Source organism: Neoarius graeffei, chromosome 2, assembly GCF_027579695.1.
Source record: "Neoarius graeffei isolate fNeoGra1 chromosome 2, fNeoGra1.pri, whole genome shotgun sequence".
In the NCBI taxonomy this organism is placed as follows: domain Eukaryota; kingdom Metazoa; phylum Chordata; class Actinopteri; order Siluriformes; family Ariidae; genus Neoarius; species Neoarius graeffei.
In genome coordinates this window covers 106710976-106731739 of record NC_083570.1, presented here as the reverse complement: position 1 = coordinate 106731739, position 20764 = coordinate 106710976, and the positions used below count along the sequence as shown (strand labels likewise).

The following is a 20764-nucleotide window of genomic DNA, read 5'->3' as shown; positions in this document are numbered from 1 at the left end:
CCAAGTACGGAATATACCTTGCTGTGACGTCACAAAGAAATCCTGTGTGGCGGAACGAGCTCCATCTCAAGTAAAATGTGGTTTCACACTGATTTGTGAAAATGTGGGTCATAAAACAGAAGCACAGATCAAAAAAGATAAGAACTTGAAATGTATACAATGTCAGCTGAAGAAACAAAAAGGTAGAGGTAGGGGAAGAGGCAAGAAATTGTAAAATAGATGAATAAATAGTAGTTAAGTTACATGTTTTGACAATAAAACAACAATATATTTTGTTTTTTTTCTAACTTTATCATACGGAATGGGTTCATCTATAAAGGCGGGATGACTAATGTAAGTACCGATTAATAAAATGGTGGACGTGATGGATGTCTCTGTGAAACTGGAACAAAAAAGGTAAGATTATACATTATGTAAATAAATGTCACAAAAATGGTATTGTGGGACGGAACACTTGTTATACATGGGACGAAACAGCATATAAAAACCCGGAAGGCAAATGTAAGAAAATACGTGACACCACATTAAAATACGTGACGGGACTGTTCCATCTCGTTCTATTCTGTACCGTGTTATGGGAGATGCGTGTTGCAGACATCGTTCTACGCCAGTGGTTGCGTTAGACTTTTTCATTGTCTGTCATTTTGATGGACAGGGTCGTAAAAATTCCATCATTGTCCATTATTATCTGTCATTTTATTTTAACTTTTAAATGACAATGTATATAGGCTATAAATGCTAGATATTTAATAACTTGTGTTTTCATGGACTCATCTCATTATCTCTAGCCGCTTTATCCTTCTACAGGGTCGCAGGCAAGCTGGAGCCTATCCCAGCTGACTACGGGCGAAAGGCGGGGTACACCCTGGACAAGTCGCCAGGTCATCACAGGGCTGACACATAGACACAGACAACCATTCATACTCACATTCACACCTACGGTCAATTTAGAGTCACCAGTTAACCTAACCTGCATGTCTTTGGACTGTGGGGGAAACCGGAGCACCCGGAGGAAACCCACGCGGACACGGGGAGAACATGCAAACTCCGCACAGAAAGGCCCTCGCCGGCCACGGGGCTCGAACCCGGACCTTCTTGCTGTGAGGTGACAGCGCTAACCACTACACCACCGTGCCGCCCCTTTCATGGACTCATTTTCATTTAAAAATTAATTCACAGAACAAGCTTGTATTATTTAATCATTTATTTATGTATTTATGATGCAAAAAGATGAACAGAGATTCTGGCGTTCGGTCACTTGTGAACCCATTTTCCCTCCGCTAAAAACATTGCGGCTGTTGAGCCTTAACGGGCATATGAACAATGCTATTTTACAACGTAGCAAGACAATTGCAGTTAAAATATGAACAGTCCACTACAACGATTTAAGTGACAATCTAATTTGACCTGTTTGCGTGAGCTCAAACCTTCCTTCTGGCCCGCATGGATTTAAATTGGGAGCTCGCTTGTGCATAATCAAAGTCGTCAATGGAGACTGCTGCTGAGGCAATTGTCATTAAATTTTGCGTCTTTGCCTCGGACAGACGACTTCTCATTGACGTTTTAATTTTATTCTGAAGGCTGAACCCGCGCTCTGCTGCGACACTGGAGACTGGAATAACCAGCGCCACTTCAGCCAAAGTTCTGAAGTCGGGAAACATTTCTCCCAGGGACGTGATCAGAAGCCGGCAAGAGCCTCCGAAAGTTGGATTTCCCGACCCTGCTAGTACTCTCTTCATAGGGAGGAAATCCTGCAGCATGCGGTCTTTCTGCACCAGTGGTGCAGCTGCACCCCGCGGAGCCTGGAACCTGACACGGAAGGTCTTAAATAAAACGAAGTTATGTTTAAATGTTAGTTTGTCTACCCGTGCTCTCATTAAAATGATAGTTCAGCAGATATTCGAGCAGTGATGTTCCTAAGCTTGCTGGGGAAGAATACAATAAATCGATATTTGTTTCATTTTAAAAACAAGAAAACAGCTAGCCTAAATGAGCGCTATTGCATTAAGACGTACAGGCAGGGAAACGACACAAACAACCCAATGCATCTCCTTTTTTAATAGCAAAAATGACGTGTCTTCTGCAGAGAAGGGAAACATTAATCCATCTCACTGTGCTAGTGGTTAGAAAAGTGAGAGCGCGGTCAGGAGTGCGATGGGGGGGAACAGCCTTGCGCAGTGGCTACAAGTATACATGAGCAGCCTGTGCACTGAACATCAAGACTCGCCGCAACGTCGGCTCAGGTTGAAAGTGACGGCAGTGAAGACTATGTATACTGTATGTAAGAAAACTCTGCCACAACTTGCCAATCATTTCAATTGTGTGTTTCATTATGTTTTATTATTGTTATTATTAGGCTATTATTGTTATTGGTAATGGTAACGGTAAACATCCGTCAAAATGACCGACGGCCTTCAGATTTTCCCGTCATAGCTTAAAAAAAATCCGTCAGTGACGGACAATTGTCGGTTAACGCGACCTACGTTCTACGCTGACAAACAGATGAAAACCTGGAAGAGCATGGAGGTGTACAACTTTTTACAACCCCGATTCCAAAAAAGTTGGGACAAAGTACAAATTGTAAATAAAAACGGAATGCAATAATTTACAAATCTCAAAAACTGATATTGTATTCACAATAGAACATAGACAACATATCAAATGTCGAAAGTGAAACATTTTGAAATTTCATGCCAAATATTGGCTCATTTGAAATTTCATGACAGCAACACATCTCAAAAAAGTTGGGACAGGGGCAATAAGAGGCTGGAAAAGTTAAAGGTACAAAAAAGGAACAGCTGGAGGACCAAATTGCAACTCATTAGGTCAATTGGCAATAGGTCATTAACATGACTGGGTATAAAAAGAGCATCTTGGAGTGGCAGCGGCTCTCAGAAGTAAAGCTGGGAAGAGGATCACCAATCCCCCTAATTCTGCGCCGACAAATAGTGGAGCAATATCAGAAAGGAGTTCGACAGTGTAAAATTGCAAAGAGTTTGAGCATATCATCATCTACAGTGCATAATATCATCAAAAGATTCAGAGAATCTGGAAGAATCTCTGTGCGTAAGGGTCAAGGCCGGAAAACCATACTGGGTGCCCGTGATCTTCGGGCCCTTAGACGGCACTGCATCACATACAGGCATGCTTCTGTATTGGAAATCACAAAATGGGCTCAGGAATATTTCCAGAGAACATTATCTGTGAACACAATTCACCGTGCCATCCGCCGTTGCAAGCTAAAATTCTATAGTTCAAAGAAGAAGCCATATCTAAACATGATCCAGAAGCGCAGACGTCTTCTCTGGGCCAAGGCTCATTTAAAATGGACTGTGGCAAAGTGGAAAATTGTTCTGTGGTCAGACGAATCAAAATTTGAAGTTCTTTATGGAAATCAGGGACGCTGTGTCATTCGGACTAAAGAGGAGAAGGACGACCCAAGTTGTTATCAGCGCTCAGTTCAGAAGCCTGCATCTCTGATGGTATGGGGTTGCATTAGTGCGTGTGGCATGGGCAGCTTACACATCTGGAAAGACACCATCAATGCTGAAAGGCATATCCAGGTTCTAGAGCAACATATGCTCCCATCCAGACGACGTCTCTTTCAGGGAAGACCTTGCATTTTCCAACATGACAATGCCAAACCACATACTGCATCAATTACAGCATCATGGCTGCGTAGAAGAAGGGTCCGGGTACTGAACTGGCCAGCCTGCAGTCCAGATCTTTCACCCATAGAAAACATTTGGCGCATCATAAAACGGAAGATACGACAAAAAAGACCTAAGACAGTTGAACAACTAGAATCCTACATTAGACAAGAATGGGTTAACATTCCTATCCCTAAACTTGAGCAACTTGTCTCCTCAGTCCCCAGACGTTTACAGACTGTTGTAAAGAGAAAAGGGGATGTCTCACAGTGGGAAACATGGCCTTGTCCCAACTTTTTTGAGATGTTGTTGTCATGAAATTTAAAATCACCTAATTTTTCTCTTTAAATGATACATTTTCTCAGTTTAAACATTTGATGTCATCTATGTTCTATTCTGAATAAAATATGGAATTTTGAAACTTCCACATCATTGTATTCCGTTTTTATTTACAATTTGTACTTTGTTCCAACTTTTTTGGAATCGGGGTTGTATATGGGGCTGGGTTAAATATCTGGGCATCAGGACACTACAAGATAAATCCTGTTTCATTTATGCCTGGGTAAGTAGGAATTTCTGGGCTTTTTGAGTCTGGGTACTAAACTGGCCTGCCTGCAGTCCAGACCTGTCTCCAGTTGAAAACATTTGGTGCATTATGAAGTGCAAAATATGACAAAGGAGACCCCAAACGATTGAGTAACTGAAATTGTATATCAGGCAAGAATGGGACAACATTTCTCTTTCACAGCTACAGCAATTGGTCTCCTCAGTTCCCAAACACTTAGAGTGTTGTTAAAAGTAGAAGTAATGCAACACAGTGGAAAACATGCCCCTGTCCCAACTTTTTTGGAACATGTTGCTGACATCAAATTCAAAATGTGCATATATTTTTCATAAAACAATAAAATCTCTCACTTTCAACATTTGATATGTTGTCTTTGTACTATATTTCATTGAAAATAGGGTTTCTGTGATTTGCAAATGATCGCATTCTGTTTTTATTTACAATTTATCCAACGTCCCAACTTTTTTGGAATTAGGGTTGTATATAAATAAGTAAGAGCTAACAGTTGAACATAGTGGGATCTTATTCAGGGATAGCTGGGAAAAAATATATTTTTTCTGTCTAAGCACAGAAAGGCCTCCACATCCTCTGGAATTTCCTAGAGGATCCATTCAGTGTATGTCGGATTTTTTCAAGCTTTAAGTTATTAAAGATTTTTTTTTTTATCCAGAGAGTATGAGTACGGGTGTTGGTGATTTCCATCTCAATCATATGAGTCGTCTAGCCAACGGAGTTACAAAAGCTATCAGATCTGCTTGTGGTTTAGGTAGAGGTACCTGAGGAATGCTGAACAAAGCAGTTATGGTATTAGGCTCCATAAGTGTCCCAGTCATCTCCGATAGAGTTTTAAAAATCGCAGTTCAATAATTATACAGAGATGGCCAAGACCAGAACTTGTGGACATGGGTAACGGGCAACTGGTAACACTTTCACAAGATGGGTCCATTTCATTCTAAATTTTGGAAAGCCTAAATTTAGTCCAGTGAGTATGGTGAACGGCTTTTGCATTGGATTATGCCTGGTGCATATACTAGTGCATCTCAAAAAATTAGAATACCATGAAAAAGTTCCTTTTTTTCATAATTTAATTCAAAAAGGTAAACTTTCATATATTCTATATTCATTACATGTAAAGTGAAATATTTAAAGCCTTTTTTGTTTTCATTTTGATGATTATGGCTTGTAGCTCATGAAAATCAGAAATCCAGTATCTCAAATTATTAGAATATTCCCTAAGATCAATCAAAAAAAGGATTTACAATACAGAAATGTCCAACTTCTGGAAAGTATATTCATTTATAGACTCAATACTTGGTTGGGGCTCCTTTACCATGAATTACTGTATCAATGCAGTGTGGCATGGAGGTGATCAGTCTGTGGCACTGCTGAGGTGTTATTGAAGCCCAGGTTGCTTTGATAATGGCCTTCAGCGTATCTGTATTTTTGGGTCGGGTGTTTCTCATCTTCCTCTTGACAATACCCTATAGATTCTCTATGGGGTTCAGGTCAGGCAAGTTGGCTGGCCAATCAAACAGTAATATCATGGTCAGCAAACCATTTGGTAGTAGTTTTGGCACTATGGGTAGGTGCTAAGTCCTGCTGGAAAAGGAAATCAGCATCTCCAAAAAGCTCGTCAGCAGATGGAAGCATGAAGTGCTCTAAAATCTCCTGGTAGATGGCTGTGTTGACTTTGGACTTGATAAAATACAGTGGACCAACACCAGCAGATGACATGGCACCCCAAATCATCACAGACTGTGGAAACTTCACACTGGGCTTCAAACACCTTGGATTCTGTGCCTCTCCACTCTTCCTCCAGACTCTAGAACTCTGATTTCCAAAGTAAATGCAAAATGTACTTTCATCTGAAAAGAGGACTTTGGACCACTGAGCAACAGTCCATTTCTTTCTCTCCTTAGCCCAGATAAGACACTTCTGATGTTGTCTCTGGCTCAGGAGTAGCTTGATATTAGGAATGCGAAAGTTGTATCCCCTTTCTTGAAGATGTCTGTTCGTGATGGGTCTTGATACACTGACACCAGCCTCAGTCCACTCCTTATGAAGCTCTCCCAAGTTCTTGAATCAACTTTTCTTGACAATCCTCTCAAGACTGCGGCCATCCCTGTTGCTTGTGCACCTCTTCCGGCCACCCTTTTCAGCAATGACCTTTTGTGGCTTACCCTCCTTGTGGAGGGCATCAGTGATCACCTTCTGGACAACAGTCAAGTCAGCAGTCTTCCCCATGATTGTGGTTGTGTGTACTGAACTAGACCGAGAGATACACTGTGTTCATACTGTTTTACTCAAACTCTAAATGAAATTTCTAATATTTTGAGATTTTTTTTGTACTGTATGCCATACTGATTTAAAATTAAAATAGAAAAATGCTTGAAACATTTTAGTTTGTGTAATTAGTCTATAATATATAACATTTTCACTTTCTTAAATAACTAATGGAAAATATTGAACTTTTTCACAATATTCTAATTTTTTGAGATGCACTCGTAGATGCAGTATGTACCCATTGAAGAATATCCCCCCCAGAGCTTGTCTGAAATACCCTCCCCGATTCCCCCTCCCAAAGAGCTTTTACAGCGAGGTTGAGGATGAGGTTTGACTGTAAATACAGTATGTGAAATCATACCTTGAATGGCTTGCATAAGAACAGTATCTAGGGACGTGTCAGCAGGATGGTTAGGAAACTGGGCATGTGTTGCAAATAAAAGTGTGAACTTTTAGGTATCTAAAAAAAAAAAGTGTTTAGGACGAGAAAACAGTTCCCAGAGTTGTTGAAAAGATGCAAACATATTGTCAATATATAAATCTGACTTTTTTTTTTTTAAATTCTTAAGTCACGATTGAAAATTTATTGACCCTCCTACATACGACATCCAAAGACATAAATGATAATTGGTCAGGGCCAAATTTGTACTGTTGGCAGTCTCTCAGCCAAGACACAGCAAGAATTTATGGCACTATGATTGCCTAATCTTATGGAGCCCCTAAAGGGATGTGCTAAAGAATTGAACTTTCAACTTCAACCCGGACTTCAACTTCAAACTGATGCTCCCGCCACCCAAGATGCGCCACCAACAGTCCTGCCATGAGATGCTGACTTGCATAGAAAATGAAACACTTTTGGTCACTTTGATGCTCTTGCTGCTTTTGGTTTGAACGTACCATTAGTGTTGTATTAAATCTCCAGTAAACTTAAAAAAAAGCTGAATTTGCTGGTCATACTGAAGCAAAGGTGCAAAACAGATCTCACTGTTTAAATTTATGATTTTATTTCAGAAGAATTGTATTAATTTGCAAAAATCTTGAAAAATAAATTGTATTCTTGGGTTTCCATCACGTGACTTTTCTTAGCGGTTTCACTTCCGGTAAAACAGCTGGTGGTCAAGCAAAGAAAAACGGCTGCCACAAACAACTAGCGATTTAACTTATCAGAGTATGCTTGTAATCTAGAAGCCACTGCTCACTTTAGATATATTTGGAAGATTGCTATGTGCAATGGAATCGACCCCTACAGTCTGGGAAATCATACTTAAAAATCATACTTAAAAGATAGAAGCTTCTTTGTTACCCTGGGAAATTGTTCCTCAACGTCAATGTCCTTGACCTGTGGTGTCCCCCAGGGGTCGATTCTTGGACCATTACTTTTCAACCTTTATATGCTCCTACTTGGGCAAATTATCAATAAAAATTCAATTTTGTATCACTGCTATGCAGATGATACCCAAATTTATTTTGCTCTATCACCTAATGATTATGCCCCCCTTGAATGTCTCTACCAGTGTATCAATCAAATCAATAGCTGGATGTCACAAAATTTTCTTCAGCTGAACACAGATAAAACAGAAGTAATTCTATTTGGAAAAAAAGATGAAAGACTCAAGATTACCACTATTCTTGACACAAAAGGGATTAAAACTAAAGAAATGGTTAAAAATCTTGGTGTTTTCATTGACAGCGAGCTAAACTTTGACAGTCACATGAAAGCAATCACTAAAACGGCATTTTATCACCTAAAAAACATTTCCAAACTAAGAGGACTTATGTCAAAAAATGATCTGGAAAAACTTATACATGCCTTCATCTCTAGTAGGGTTGATTACTGCAATGGCCTTTTCACAGGCCTGCCAAAAAAGACCATCAAACGACTTCAGCTGGTTCAAAATGCAGCGGCGAGGGTTCTCACACGAACAAAAAGAACAGAGCACATTACTCCAATTCTAAGGTCCCTTCACTGGCTTCCAGTAAGCTACAGAATTGACTTTAAAGCATTGCTGCTGGTGTACAAATCTCTAAATGGTACAGGGCCCAATTACCTCTGATATGTTGCAGCGGCCTAACCCAATCAGATCTACCAGATCAAAACAGAAAAATTTACTATTAAAACCAGTTGTTAAAACAAAGTGTGGTGAAGCAGCTTTTAGCTACTATGCAGTACAGCTATGGAACCAACTCCCAGAGGACATTAAAAATGCTCCTGCTGTTGGCAGCTTCAAATCTAGACTAAAGACCAAGCTGTTCTCAGATGCTTTCTGTTAAATAATTATATTGTCTTCTTTACATTCTTTATAATCTTTACTTCTCTGCATGTTTTAAATTTACTTTAACTTTATCCTATTTTATTCTTTATTCTATTCTGCTGGTTTTTTTTCTTTTCTTTCTCATCCTATTTGAACTACTACTTCATTTTATTATTTTATTTTTACTATTGTTTAATTCTTATTTTCTTTTAATTTCTTTTAATTAATTGTTTTAGAATAAAAATAAAATTATTTTATGTAATTTTATTTCTCTATTGTTTACTGTTTTTGTTTTTACTTCTGTAAAGCACATTGAACTGCCATTGTGTATGAAATGTGCTATATAAATAAACTTGCCTTGCCTTGCCTTGCCTTGGGGAAGAAGGATTTGTCATACAATCTCGAAAACTACCCTTCAGTCGAGTTCCCCGACATCTCGAACTATCTGGTGTTGCAGACATCCTTCTACACCGCAAAACGGATGAAAGCATGGAAGAGTATGGAAGCTTACAACTTTTTTTGTATGTGGCTGGGTAAAAGACCTCGAGATCAAGTCGCTGCCGAACGAATCCTGTATTGTTTTTGCCCGTGTGTTTTGTTTTTTTTTTTTAAACTCGTTCGCGTCTTTACAACGAAGCGAAGCAAGTTGAAGTGTGAACAAACAACAGTTCACTTGATTCTCACCTGTGTTCACTCTTATCTTTCAGGTAAATCATTCACAAAGATCATCAGAAACCCCTTTAAAGACCTGGATCTTAGTTAAACAAGACGGAGAAGTGATCACGGCGCATTGTAACTGGGTAAAAACTTTGCCGCGACCTTCATGCATATGAACTGAGTGAGGAGTAAACAAAGAAACAGCTGGGGACTTTAGCACTTCGTGACTGAAAAAAGTACCGTAAAATCACAACACCGAGCAAGAAAAGTACTTGGAAAACACTAAGGACGTAGCTGAAAGGGATATACAAACCTTTCACCAAGTGATCACTGCAAACTCGAGCATGCTTCAACTCGCTCCCTTCGATTGCAGTGAGAAGTTCAAAAACCACCTTTCTCCACGTCTTTTTGTGAAATCCTATGTTCGTTCACCCTTTTTTATTGGTTCATGGGGAACCCTAAAGAAACTTTTTTATCAGTTTCACAGTTTGATTGATTCGAACAACCTAAAACAATGCAAGCGGAAGGCATTTTTCATGCGAGCAATGCACCTTCTCCGTACAAACGCTTTGTCAGCTGAGCTTTGGTAGACCACCAGCTAAAGTTTTGAATAACTAATGAGGCGGATGTGACGTCACATGAAACCCAAGAATAATACCTTCTATCGGTCAATGGTTATTCTCAGGAGTTGGTGCATGGGTATGGTTGGCGTCAGGACCAGGCTTCAGCTTGCAAGTTGCGTCCTGTTGATGTACAGTTAGGTCCATAAATATTTGGACAGAGACAACATTTTTCTAATTTTGGTTCTGTACATTACCACAATGAATTTTGAACAAAACAATTCAGATGCAGTTGAAGTTCAGACTTTCAGCTTTAATTCAGTGGGTTGAACAAAATGATTGCATAAAAATGTGAGGAACTAAAGCATTTTTTAAACACAATCCCTTCATTTCAGGGGCTCAAAAGTAATTGGACAAATTAAATAATTGTAAATAAAATGTTCATTTCTAATACTTGGTTGAAAACCCTTTGTTGGCAATGACTGCCTGAAGTCTTGAACCAGATGCTGTGTTTCCTCCTTTTTAATGCTCTGCCAGGCCTTTACTGCAGCGGTTTTCAGTTGCTGTTTGTTTGTGGGCCTTTCTGTCTGAAGTTTAGTCTTTAACAAGTGAAATGCATGCTCAATTGGGTTGAGATCAGGTGACTGACTTGGCCATTCAAGAATATTCCACTTCTTTGCTTTAATAAACTCCTGGGTTGCTTTGGCTTTACGTTTTGGGTCATTGTCCATCTGTATTAGGAAACGCCGACCAATCAGTTTGGCTGCATTTGAGCACACAGTATGTCTCTGAATACCTCAGAATTCATCCGGCTGCTTCTGTCCTGTGTCACATCAATAAACACTAGTGACCCAGTGCCACTGGCAGCCATGCATGCCCAAGCCATCACACTGCCTCCGCCGTGTTTTACAGATGATGTGGTATGCTTTGGATCATGAGCTGTACCACGCCTTCGCCATACTTTTTTCTTTCCATCATTCTGGTAGAGGTTGATCTTGGTTTTATCTGTCCAAAGAATGTTCTTCCAGAACTGTGCTGGCTTTTTTAGATGTTTTTTAGCAACGTCCAATCTAGCCTTTTTATTCTTGAGGCTTATGAGTGGCTTGCACCGTGCAGTGAACCCTCTGTATTTACTTTCATACAGTCTTCTCTTTATGGTAGATTTGGATATTGATACACCTACCTCCTGGAGAGTGTTGTTCACTTGGTTGGCTGTTGTGAAGGGGTTTCTCTTCACCATGGAAATTATTCTGCGATCATCCACCACTGTTGTCTTCTGTGAGCGTCCAGGTCTTTTTGCATTGATGAGTTCACCAGTGCTTTCTTGCTTGCTCAGGATGTACCAAACTGTAGATTTTGCCACTCCTAATATTGTAGCAATTTCTCGGATGGGTTTTTTCTGTTTTCGCAGCTTAAGGATGGCTTGTTTCACCTGCATTGAGAGCTCCTTTGACTGCATGTTTTCTTCACAGCAAAATCTTCCAAATGCAAGCACCACACCTCAAATCAACTCCAGGCCTTTTATCTGCTTAATTGAGAATGACATAATGAAGGAATTGCCCATACCTGCCCATGAAATAGCCTTTGAGTCAATTGTCCAATTACTTTTGGTCCCTTTAAAAACAGGGTGGCACATGTTAAGGAGCTGAAACTCCTAAACCCTTCATCCAATTTTAATGTGGATCCCCTCAAATGAAAGCTGAAAGTCTGGACTTTATGTCCATTATATAACTATAACCTGAATATGTTTCAGTAAACGGGTAAAAAAACAAAATTTGTGTCAGTGTCCAAATATATATGGACCTAACTGGATTTATTGCAAACATCATCATCATTAATCACTGATGTCGCTTGCATGAGTTCGTGGTAATCCTCAGAGTATGTGTTCACTTGTGATTTCAGTGCATTACTCTTGTGCTTGTGAAAAAAAGCTGTCTTGCTATGGATCATGGCAAGTAAATGAAGATGGCCACTACATTGTATTCAGTCAACCAGGCTAAACTGTTTTATAACCAAAACCATGTAAAACTAACCGACTTGAGCAGTGTGACAGGTGGTGCAGCAAAATGAGCAAGTAGAGATTTATGGTTCGGAAGCATGAAAAGCTCATGGTTGCTGTGGTTTCCATGTTTACACCTAGTTATCATTTACTTTGTGTTCTGTCTGTATCTGCTCATTTAAACAATTGTACTTTTTTCTATTTCTTTGGAAATAAAATCTCCATGGTTTGCAGTGTGTTGGTTTACAAAAGGTCCTGTTTTTGTATTTTAGCTTCTGTTTCCAGAAGACCCTTTCGATGTCTCATCATGGAATCGTCAGCGGTTTCTTCCCAAAAGCCTCCGTATCCTTCTAGTCCTGCTCTTTCACAGGTAATGCTTTTAAAAATGTCTTCATTGTAAAGTTTTTACATTTATAGATATGAGCACATTAAAAGCCTAAAGTAAGGAAATCAAAATCCATAAAGCACGTTATGCTTGCATGATACTGATTTTTCCCTGATTGGGATAATCAAATAATTTGAACCATCCAAAAACATTAGCCTATTTCGTCTCGTTTCTTCATTTTATTTCAGTACAATTGCACATCGAAATGGCTATACACTCACTGGCCACTTTAATAATGATTCTAAGATTCCTGTTCTCGGCCGGCAGGAGTGGAACCCATTGTGGTCTTCTGCAGTTGCATGGTGAGATGCTTTTCTGCTCACTATGGTTGTAAAGAGTGATTATATGAGTTACTAATATATAATTCCTGGCAGCTCGAACCAGTCTGGCCATTTTCCTCTGACCGTCTTATCAACAAGGTGTTTCTACCCTGCTCACTCAGTGTTTTTTGTTTTTCACACCATCCTGTGTAAACTCTAGAGACTGTTGTGTGTGTGAAAACCCCAGGAGATTAGCAGCTTCTGAAATACTTAAACCAGCCCATCTGGCACCAACACCCATGCCACGGTGAAAGTCACACTTTGAGATCACAGTTTTTCCCATTCTGATGTTTGAAGTGAACATGAACTGAAGCTCTCAATTGTATCTGGATGATTTTATGCATTGTGTTGCTGTCAAGGGATTGGCTGATTAGAGAACTGCATAAAACAGCAGTTGGGTGGGTGTTCCAAGTCAAGTGGCCAGTGAATGTATTCTATGTTGTGTAATGTTCACATTGCCAACATTTGATCTGTTGATGGTACTCGGTGTTGAGTAGTGGAAGGCTGCTCAAAAAAAACAAAACAAAAAAAACCCAAACAAACTCAAACGAGGCTCTAATTATCAAACCACCTTCTAATTATCATTAATATTATTTGAGTGAAATTTAACACTTCTTTGTAGGCTTATTTAATCTTTGTACTTTTTTCCTTTTGGCCAAAAAGCAAAACAACCATTTTTGGCCAAAATGTTTCGGTGGCATCCCTAATATACAGTGGCGTATGAAAGTTAGTGAACCCTTTATAATTTTCTATATTTCTGTATAAATATGACCTAAAACAACATCAGATTTTCACACAAGTCCTAAAAGTAGATAAAGAGAACCCAGTTAAACAAATGAGACAAAAATATTATACTTGGTCATTTATTTATTGAGGAAAATGATCCAATATTACATATCTGTGAGTGGCAAAAGTATGTGAACATTTGCTTTCAGTATCTGGTGTGACCCCCTTGGCAGCAGTAACTGCAACTAAACGTTTCTGGTAACTGTTGATCAGTTCTGCACACCGGCTTGGAGGAATTTTAGCCCAATCCTCTATACAGAACAGCTTCAACTCTGGGATGTTGGTGGGTTTCCTCACATGAACTGCTCGCTTCAGGTCCTTCCACAACATTTCGATTGGATTAACGTCAGGACTTTGACTTGGCCATTCCAAAACATTCACTTTATTCTTCTTTAACCATTCTTTGGTAGAACGACTTGTTTGCTTAGGGTCGTTGTCTTGCTGCATGACCCACCTTCTCTTGAGATTCAGTTCATGGACAGATGTCCTGACATTTTCCTTTAGAATTCGCTGGTATAATTCAGAATTCATTGTTCCATCAGTGATAGCAAGCCGTCCTGGCCCAGATGCAGCAAAACAGGCCCAAACCATGATACTATTACCACCATGTTTCACAGATGGGATAAGGTTCTTATGCTGGAATGCAGTGTTTTCCTTTCTCCAAACATAATGCTTCTCATTTAACCCAAAAAGTTCTATTTTGGTCTCATCCGTCCACAAAACATCTTTCCAATAGCCTTCTGGCTTGTCCATGTGATCTTTAGCAAACTGCAGACGAGCAGCAATGTTCTTTTTGCAGAGCAGTGGCTTTCTCCTTGCAACCCTGCCATGCACACCATTGTTGTTCAGTGTTCTCCTGATGGTGGACTCATGAACATTTAACATTAGCCAATGTGAGCGAGGCTTTCAGTTGCTTAGAAGTTACCCTGGGGTCCTTTGTGACCTCGCTGACTATTACACGCCTTGCTCTTGGAGTGATCTTTGTTGGTCGACCACTCCTGGGGAGGGTAACAATGGTGTTGAATTTCCTCCATTTGTACACAATCTGTCTGACTGTGGATTGGTGGAGTCCAAACTCTTTGGAGATGGTTTTGTAACTTTTTCCAGCCTGATGAGCATCAACAACACTTTTTCTAACATCCTCAGAAATCTCCTTTGTTCGTGCCATGATACACTTCCCCAAACATGTGTTTGGGGAAGTGTATCATGGCATGGGCAGCATGGTGGTGTAGTGGTTAGCACGGTCCCCTCACAGCAAGAAGGTTCTGGGTTTGAACCCAGCGGCCGGCGAGGGCCTTTTTGTGTGGAGTTTGCATGTTCTCCCCGTGTCTGCATGGGCTTCCTCTGGGTGCTCCGGTTTCCCCCACAGTCCAAACACATGTGGTTAGGTTAATATGGGACGGCCTTTGGCTGAGGTGCCCGTGAGCGAGGCACCTAACTCCCGACTGCTCCCTGGGCGCTGTTAGCATGGCTGCCCACTGCTCTGGGTATGTGTGTGTGTGTGTGTGTGTGTGTGTGTGTGTGTGCGCTCATTGCTCACGTGTGTGTGTGTGTGTGCATATGTGTGTTCACTGTTTCAGATGCAGAGAGGAAATTTCACAAGTGTGTGATGAATAAAGTTGTGCTTTCTTTCTTTGTGAAGCTCATACTCTGATAGATCCCTGTTCTTTAAATAAAACATGGTGCCCACTCACACTTGATTGTCATCCCATTAATTGAAAACACCTGACGTTAATTACTGTACACCTTCAAATTAACTGCTAATCCTAGAGGTTCACATACTTTTGTCACTCAGATATGTAATATTGGATCATTTTCCTCAATAAATAAATGACCAAGTATAATATTTTTGTCTCATTTGTTTAACTGGGTTCTCTTTATCTACTTTTAGGACTTGTGTGAAAATCGATGATGTTTTCGGTCATATTTATGCAGAAATATAGACAATTCTAAAGGGTTCACAAACTTTCAAGCACCACTGTAGTAAACCAATGTTAAATATTGTATATAAATTATCAACCATTAGCTAAGTTGAATAATAGTGGGAGGGTTGATCTTATTCTTGTGGAGCCTTAAAGTTCATGGTGTTGCCCAGGTATCAGTAGCACAGACATCCTGGAGAGAGACATCTCTTAATAAGAGTCATGAGGAGCAGGTGGTCTTGTAGAGTGGCACACCACAATAGGGGCTGGATTTCCATCCAGTCTACAGGCCTTATCTAAGCAGAGACAGACGACTGGGTGACCCCAATCTTCTTAGACAAGAGTGCTCCTTGAGTCTTGCCTACCTACCAGACCAAATAAAAGCTTGGTCTGAGCATCAGAATGTCTTGGTTGTAGTACTTGGTGTGTCTGAGGGCCAATTCTTGCTGTCTGTTTGGGACCTCTGCTCGGGGAGGACCCTCTCAAGATGTTCTGACCACTATGATGATGATGATGATTGTCCTTCGGGGTTAAAGATGACCATGACTTCAGTTTGGTGGGTGGCGGTTGTGGCTCCGGAGGTGACTACTGAGACCAATCTGGGCTTTGAAGGTATGCCCACATGTCTGGCACGTGTGGGTAGGTGCTGTAGTGGGAGTGGCGATGGTTCGAGCTTTCCACGCAGCTCGTTTCTTCTGGTCTTCGGCGATACATTTCATATCTGCTGCACGTGCGCCACTGGTGAGCTTTGCTCGCCATGCTGGACGATCTTGAGCAAGCGACTTGCTCAAGACTTGAGGGACACTTTGAGATTGTCCTTGAAGGGTTTCTTCAACCCCCCCCCCCCCCCCCCCCCCGAAAAAGAAAAAGATGAGCGCTTGCCTTGGCACAGCACTGTTTGGGCAGTCAACTGTCTGGCATCCTGACAACATGGCCAGTTTATCTGGCTTAGGCTTTCTGCAGAAGTGTGTTAATGCTGGGAAGTCCAGCTTATTTTAGGACCTCTGTGTCCAGGATTTTGTCCTGCCACTTGATATGAAAGGGTTTGCGGAGGTAGGTCAAGTGGAAGTGATTGAGCTGCTTAGTGTGTCTGCTGCAGACAGTCCAGGTCTCACAGGCATAAAGTAGGGTGGTAAGTAACACAGCACGGTAGACCTTCAGCTTTGTGGTAAGGCTGAGCCTTCTCTGTTCCTGGACATTCTCATGAAGTCTCCCAAAAGCAATGCTGGCTTTTGCAATCCTGTTGTTCACCTCGACATCTTTGTTCACTGGGGAAAGGATGCTGCCCAGGTAAATGAATTTGTCAACTGCCTTAATGCTCTGTCCATTCATTGTAATCTATGGTTCTTGGTAGGACCTTCCAGGTGTGGGCTGGTACATTACCTCAGTCTTTTGGGTGCTGATGGTGAGACTGAAATTGTTGGGGGGGGGACAGTCCATTTTGTGCTGCCTCTTCTGCTCTGTATAGGTGTTGAGGGCACAGTCATCAGTGTACAGAAAGTCTCGGATGACTAGTGTTCTGATCACTATTGGAGTAACAGCCCCCTGTTACTCTTGCTAAGTCTTGAGTCCTCATGGGCACCATAAGAATGACTGACTGTGGCTTAGTTACTGAATCCTGGCCAACTTCAGCAGGAAGAGAGAAACAGTTATATAAGAAACAATGGGACCAGTCTAGGACTACTCTGGGGTAGGTCCAGAGAGGCTGTAGTACAGATTCAGCACATAAGATATAAGGCAGATTCAGCAAGGAGGAAGAGTGGATAGTGCCAACCATACCTAGAGACACCTTTTATAGATCAAGGTAGCAGGGTCACCCCATAATCTCGCCCACCCACTGCCAGGAGTGAGGTGTCCGTCAACTCAAATTGTGATTTTTTTTTTTTTTTTTGTAGTAATTGTGACAGGCCTAGTTATATGATAATATTATATTTTAAAATAATCAGTCTGGCACTTGCGGTTGTGGTAGGGAACACAAACACACAACCCAGGGTCTAGTACAAGGATACGTGAAATGCAAGGGGTAAGAATGGTGCAGTTGGTATAGGTGCCGGAGGGCCAGAGCTGACCTAATGTTGGGTCGCAGGCCAGGTCTGGCTGCATCTGGGTTGTTCATCGATCCTCCACTGGAAACGGATGCAGAGGTGATCGTTGGCAAGAGCACTCTGGTCTCCATCTCCGTCACTGTCTTTGGTGTCAGTGAAGTGGCCTATGTACAGAGAGGAGGGGAGAATCAGTTGACATGCACAAAGAGAACCCAGCTAACCTCTGTTTGTGGCAGTGCCTCTTTATACTCCCCTGGCTGCATGAGGAGGGTAGATTTGAGGTGCTGTTTAAGCTGCTCCAGCTGTGTACAATCATTGGGCCTTGCCCTGTGGCCATGCTGCTTTTAGCAGTCCAAAACAGTGTCGCTGTCTTTTCAGTACCACAGGCGTTATGGCGTGAGGAGCGATGTGCTGCTTGGGCAGTGGTTTCCTTAGGCTACCATCACATCAGTCATGTAAACTGTAAACATCTTTAAGTCTATTCATATCTGGAATTGAAGTGATAAAGCTTTGATGTAAGTAAGTAATAGACAGCATTCACCCAAGGTTCAGATGTCACACTAATGAAACTTGTGAAAACATAATTTCTTGAAGGAACTTTTAAAGGTGTAATATAGATAAATGGTTTCCTTTTAGATGTCTGTCTGGTTTCTGGATATTTTTTTTCTTTACTGCTGAGAAATGTGCTTTGGTGTATCCACATTTTCTTCCCTGAGCTTGCAAGCTTTCCTGCTAATTACACACACGTTCTAATATGTGCAATTTTATCATGAAGTGTGACAGAGAAAATCAAAAGCTGCTTTCAGACTTTGATTACTAAATAAATATTATTGTTTTTTGATCATTTAGCTTGATGATGTCACAACGGAGACTTGCATGACGTCAGACTCTGAGGACTATCAGAACCCTGTAAAAAAGGAAGAATCTGAAGACGGAGGCTATCTCTGTAAGGCAACATTAGTCCAACTATGCTTAATTTGTGACTGAACTAGTTCCCCAGGACTCACTCTTCCTCCATTTTCTGTTTTGTATTTCACATTGTTACTTGAGATGGCTTAAAATTCCATAATCTGAATTTAAGGTGCCGAGACATCACGCCCTGTTGGATTAATCATCGCTGTCGACCAACAGACTGAAGGATTCCAGAGGAAACCTGTAAAAGAGGAAGAACCTGAAAATGATGAGTTTCTCTGTAAGTCAATGTTCCAGGTTTACACAACAGTTTTGGCAATTATTGGGTCTGTTTCAGCTAAATTTGTGATGGCACAATTAAAAATGAAACTTTTTGCATCCTCCTATTCCAGACTGTGAGGAATGCAAATCCTACTTCACCAACAAGTGTGAAGTTCATGGTCCAGCCGTTTTCATTTCTGATACCCCGGTTCCCATGGGAATTACTGACAGAGCCATACAAACCCTTCCACCTGGTCTAGGGGTCAGAAAGTCTGGTATTCCTGATGCAGGCCTTGGAGTGTTCAATAAGGGGGAGACTATTCCACTTGGTGCACGATTTGGGCCATGTGAGGGAGACCTGGTGGACAGAGAGGAAGCCATGAATAGTGGCTACTCTTGGGTGGTGAGTTAATTTCTTCACATAATAATCTTTTATATATGGCATTATCTAAGACTGGTAGACTTTTAGCACACAGGAACCAGCGATGAACCTGTGTGCACTTCTTCTCTTCTTCCCTTTTCAAGTGACCCCTTAAGTTTTCATATAATTTCATCGGTATCATTTTATCAACCCTAGGAAATACTAACAGCGGGATGTATATCAGCTCAGTCTGAATACCTTGCATTGATTGATAGTTGCATTGTATCGGTTTTCTTTGACCTTTCCCTCTAAAGCTGCTTTTACATAGGCAGTGGGTACAAGTTGCACCCAGAGCAAGTTGCGTCCACTTTCCTTTGTGTTTACACACTTGCTCTCTATCGGTGGCAAACCGTCGGTTAGACAGGTAAACTCAAAAGTCCACGTGTGCAAATCCATGATCAGAAGCTTGTTTTTAACTTGCTTAATTGTCCTCGCGCTGCTTATTTCTGTTTAAATGTTCAGAGACTCGGCAGTAAATTGGTTCATTGTCGGCTGATTTCTCCAAATCCGACTTTCACTTCTGGAAAACTGATTCCCTCGGAGTGATGTGTCATTCAGGGAATGAATCGACTCTTTGAGTCGGCTCTTTTAGATGCAGCTTAAATTGAAAAAATAACAAAAGCAAACAGTGATCTGCATCTCCCCACAATTGGATGAGGGTAAGAACAACTTCTTTAGTCCGGTTATCATTGCGATTGGCTTGGGAATCTCTTGACGGTATCATTTAAAGATGGAGAGGTTTGAGAAGAGAAGCACTTGAGAAGAACTGACCATTGAATTTGCTGTGCAGCAGTCTTGTCCGGCTGATAAATGACCCAGATGAATGCAACCATGCATGTGTAAGCCCTCTTACTTGCCACCGATTGTATTTAAATGGTAAGCCGGGACAAGTTGCACCTGGAGCAAGATGTTCCGGAACAAGTTGCGCCCACCGCTGTCAAGTTATTGCGGAGCAAATCGTTTTTAGCCGGGCAGTTGGGCCGGCACAACTTGTTCCGGAAACAGATTGTTCCAGCGCAAGCGCCTGTGTAAAGCAGCTTTAGGCAGGCATATTCAAGCATTTTTTCCCCCATGGTCACCACTTCATGCTCCTACTGGCAACCCCCTTCAACCCCCCCCCAAAAAAAAAGCATCAAATTGTTGTCTCCACTCACTGGCCACTTTAATAGGAACTTATTCTTGATTCTAAGATTCCTGTACTTGGCCAGCAGGAAGGGAACCCAATGTGGTCCTCTGCTGTTACATGCTGAAATGCTTTTCTGCTCACCACGGTTGTAAAGAGTGATTATATGAGTTACTATACCCTTCCTGGCAGCTTGAATTTATCTGGCCATTTCCTCTGACCTCTCATCAACAAAGCATTTGTTTCCACCCACAGAACTGTCACTCACTCAATGTTTTTTGTTTCTCGCACCATTCTGTGTAAATTCTGACTGTTGTGTGTGAGAACCCCAGGAGATCAGCAGTTTCTGAAATACTCAAACCAGTCCATCTGGTGCCAACACCCATGCCACAGTGAAAGTCACCGTTTGAGATCACAATTTTTCCTATTCTGAGGTTTGAAATGAACACTACGTGAAGCTCTTGGTTTGCAGCTGCATGATTTTATGCATTGTGCTGCTGTTAAGGGATTGGCTGATTAGAGAACTGCATAAAACGGCAGGTGTTGGGTGTTCCTAATAAAGTGGCCAGTGAGTGTATAATATGCCATGTTGTGTAAGGCTCCCATTGCCAACATTTGGTCTG

The 20764-nt window shown here is 41.2% G+C and overlaps 1 protein-coding gene across 2 annotated transcripts in view; it reads left to right on the top strand.

Moving 5' to 3' along the window:
- The window catches only part of LOC132882095 (histone-lysine N-methyltransferase PRDM9-like), a 70929-nt gene that overhangs the window by 13734 nt on the left and 36431 nt on the right, over positions 1-20764 (top strand). The window contains exons 1-5 of one of the 2 annotated variants that reach the window (XM_060915334.1): positions 12272-12336; positions 12540-12653; positions 18274-18370; positions 18506-18616; positions 18729-19000. In XM_060915334.1, coding sequence (XP_060771317.1) covers positions 12651-12653; positions 18274-18370; positions 18506-18616; positions 18729-19000 — 483 coding nt within the window. In that variant the 5' untranslated portion in view covers positions 12272-12336; positions 12540-12650. Of the gene's footprint in view, positions 1-12238; positions 12337-12539; positions 12654-18273; positions 18371-18505; positions 18617-18728; positions 19001-20764 lie in introns of those variants that run through there. The other variant, XM_060915333.1, reaches the window with a different exon arrangement.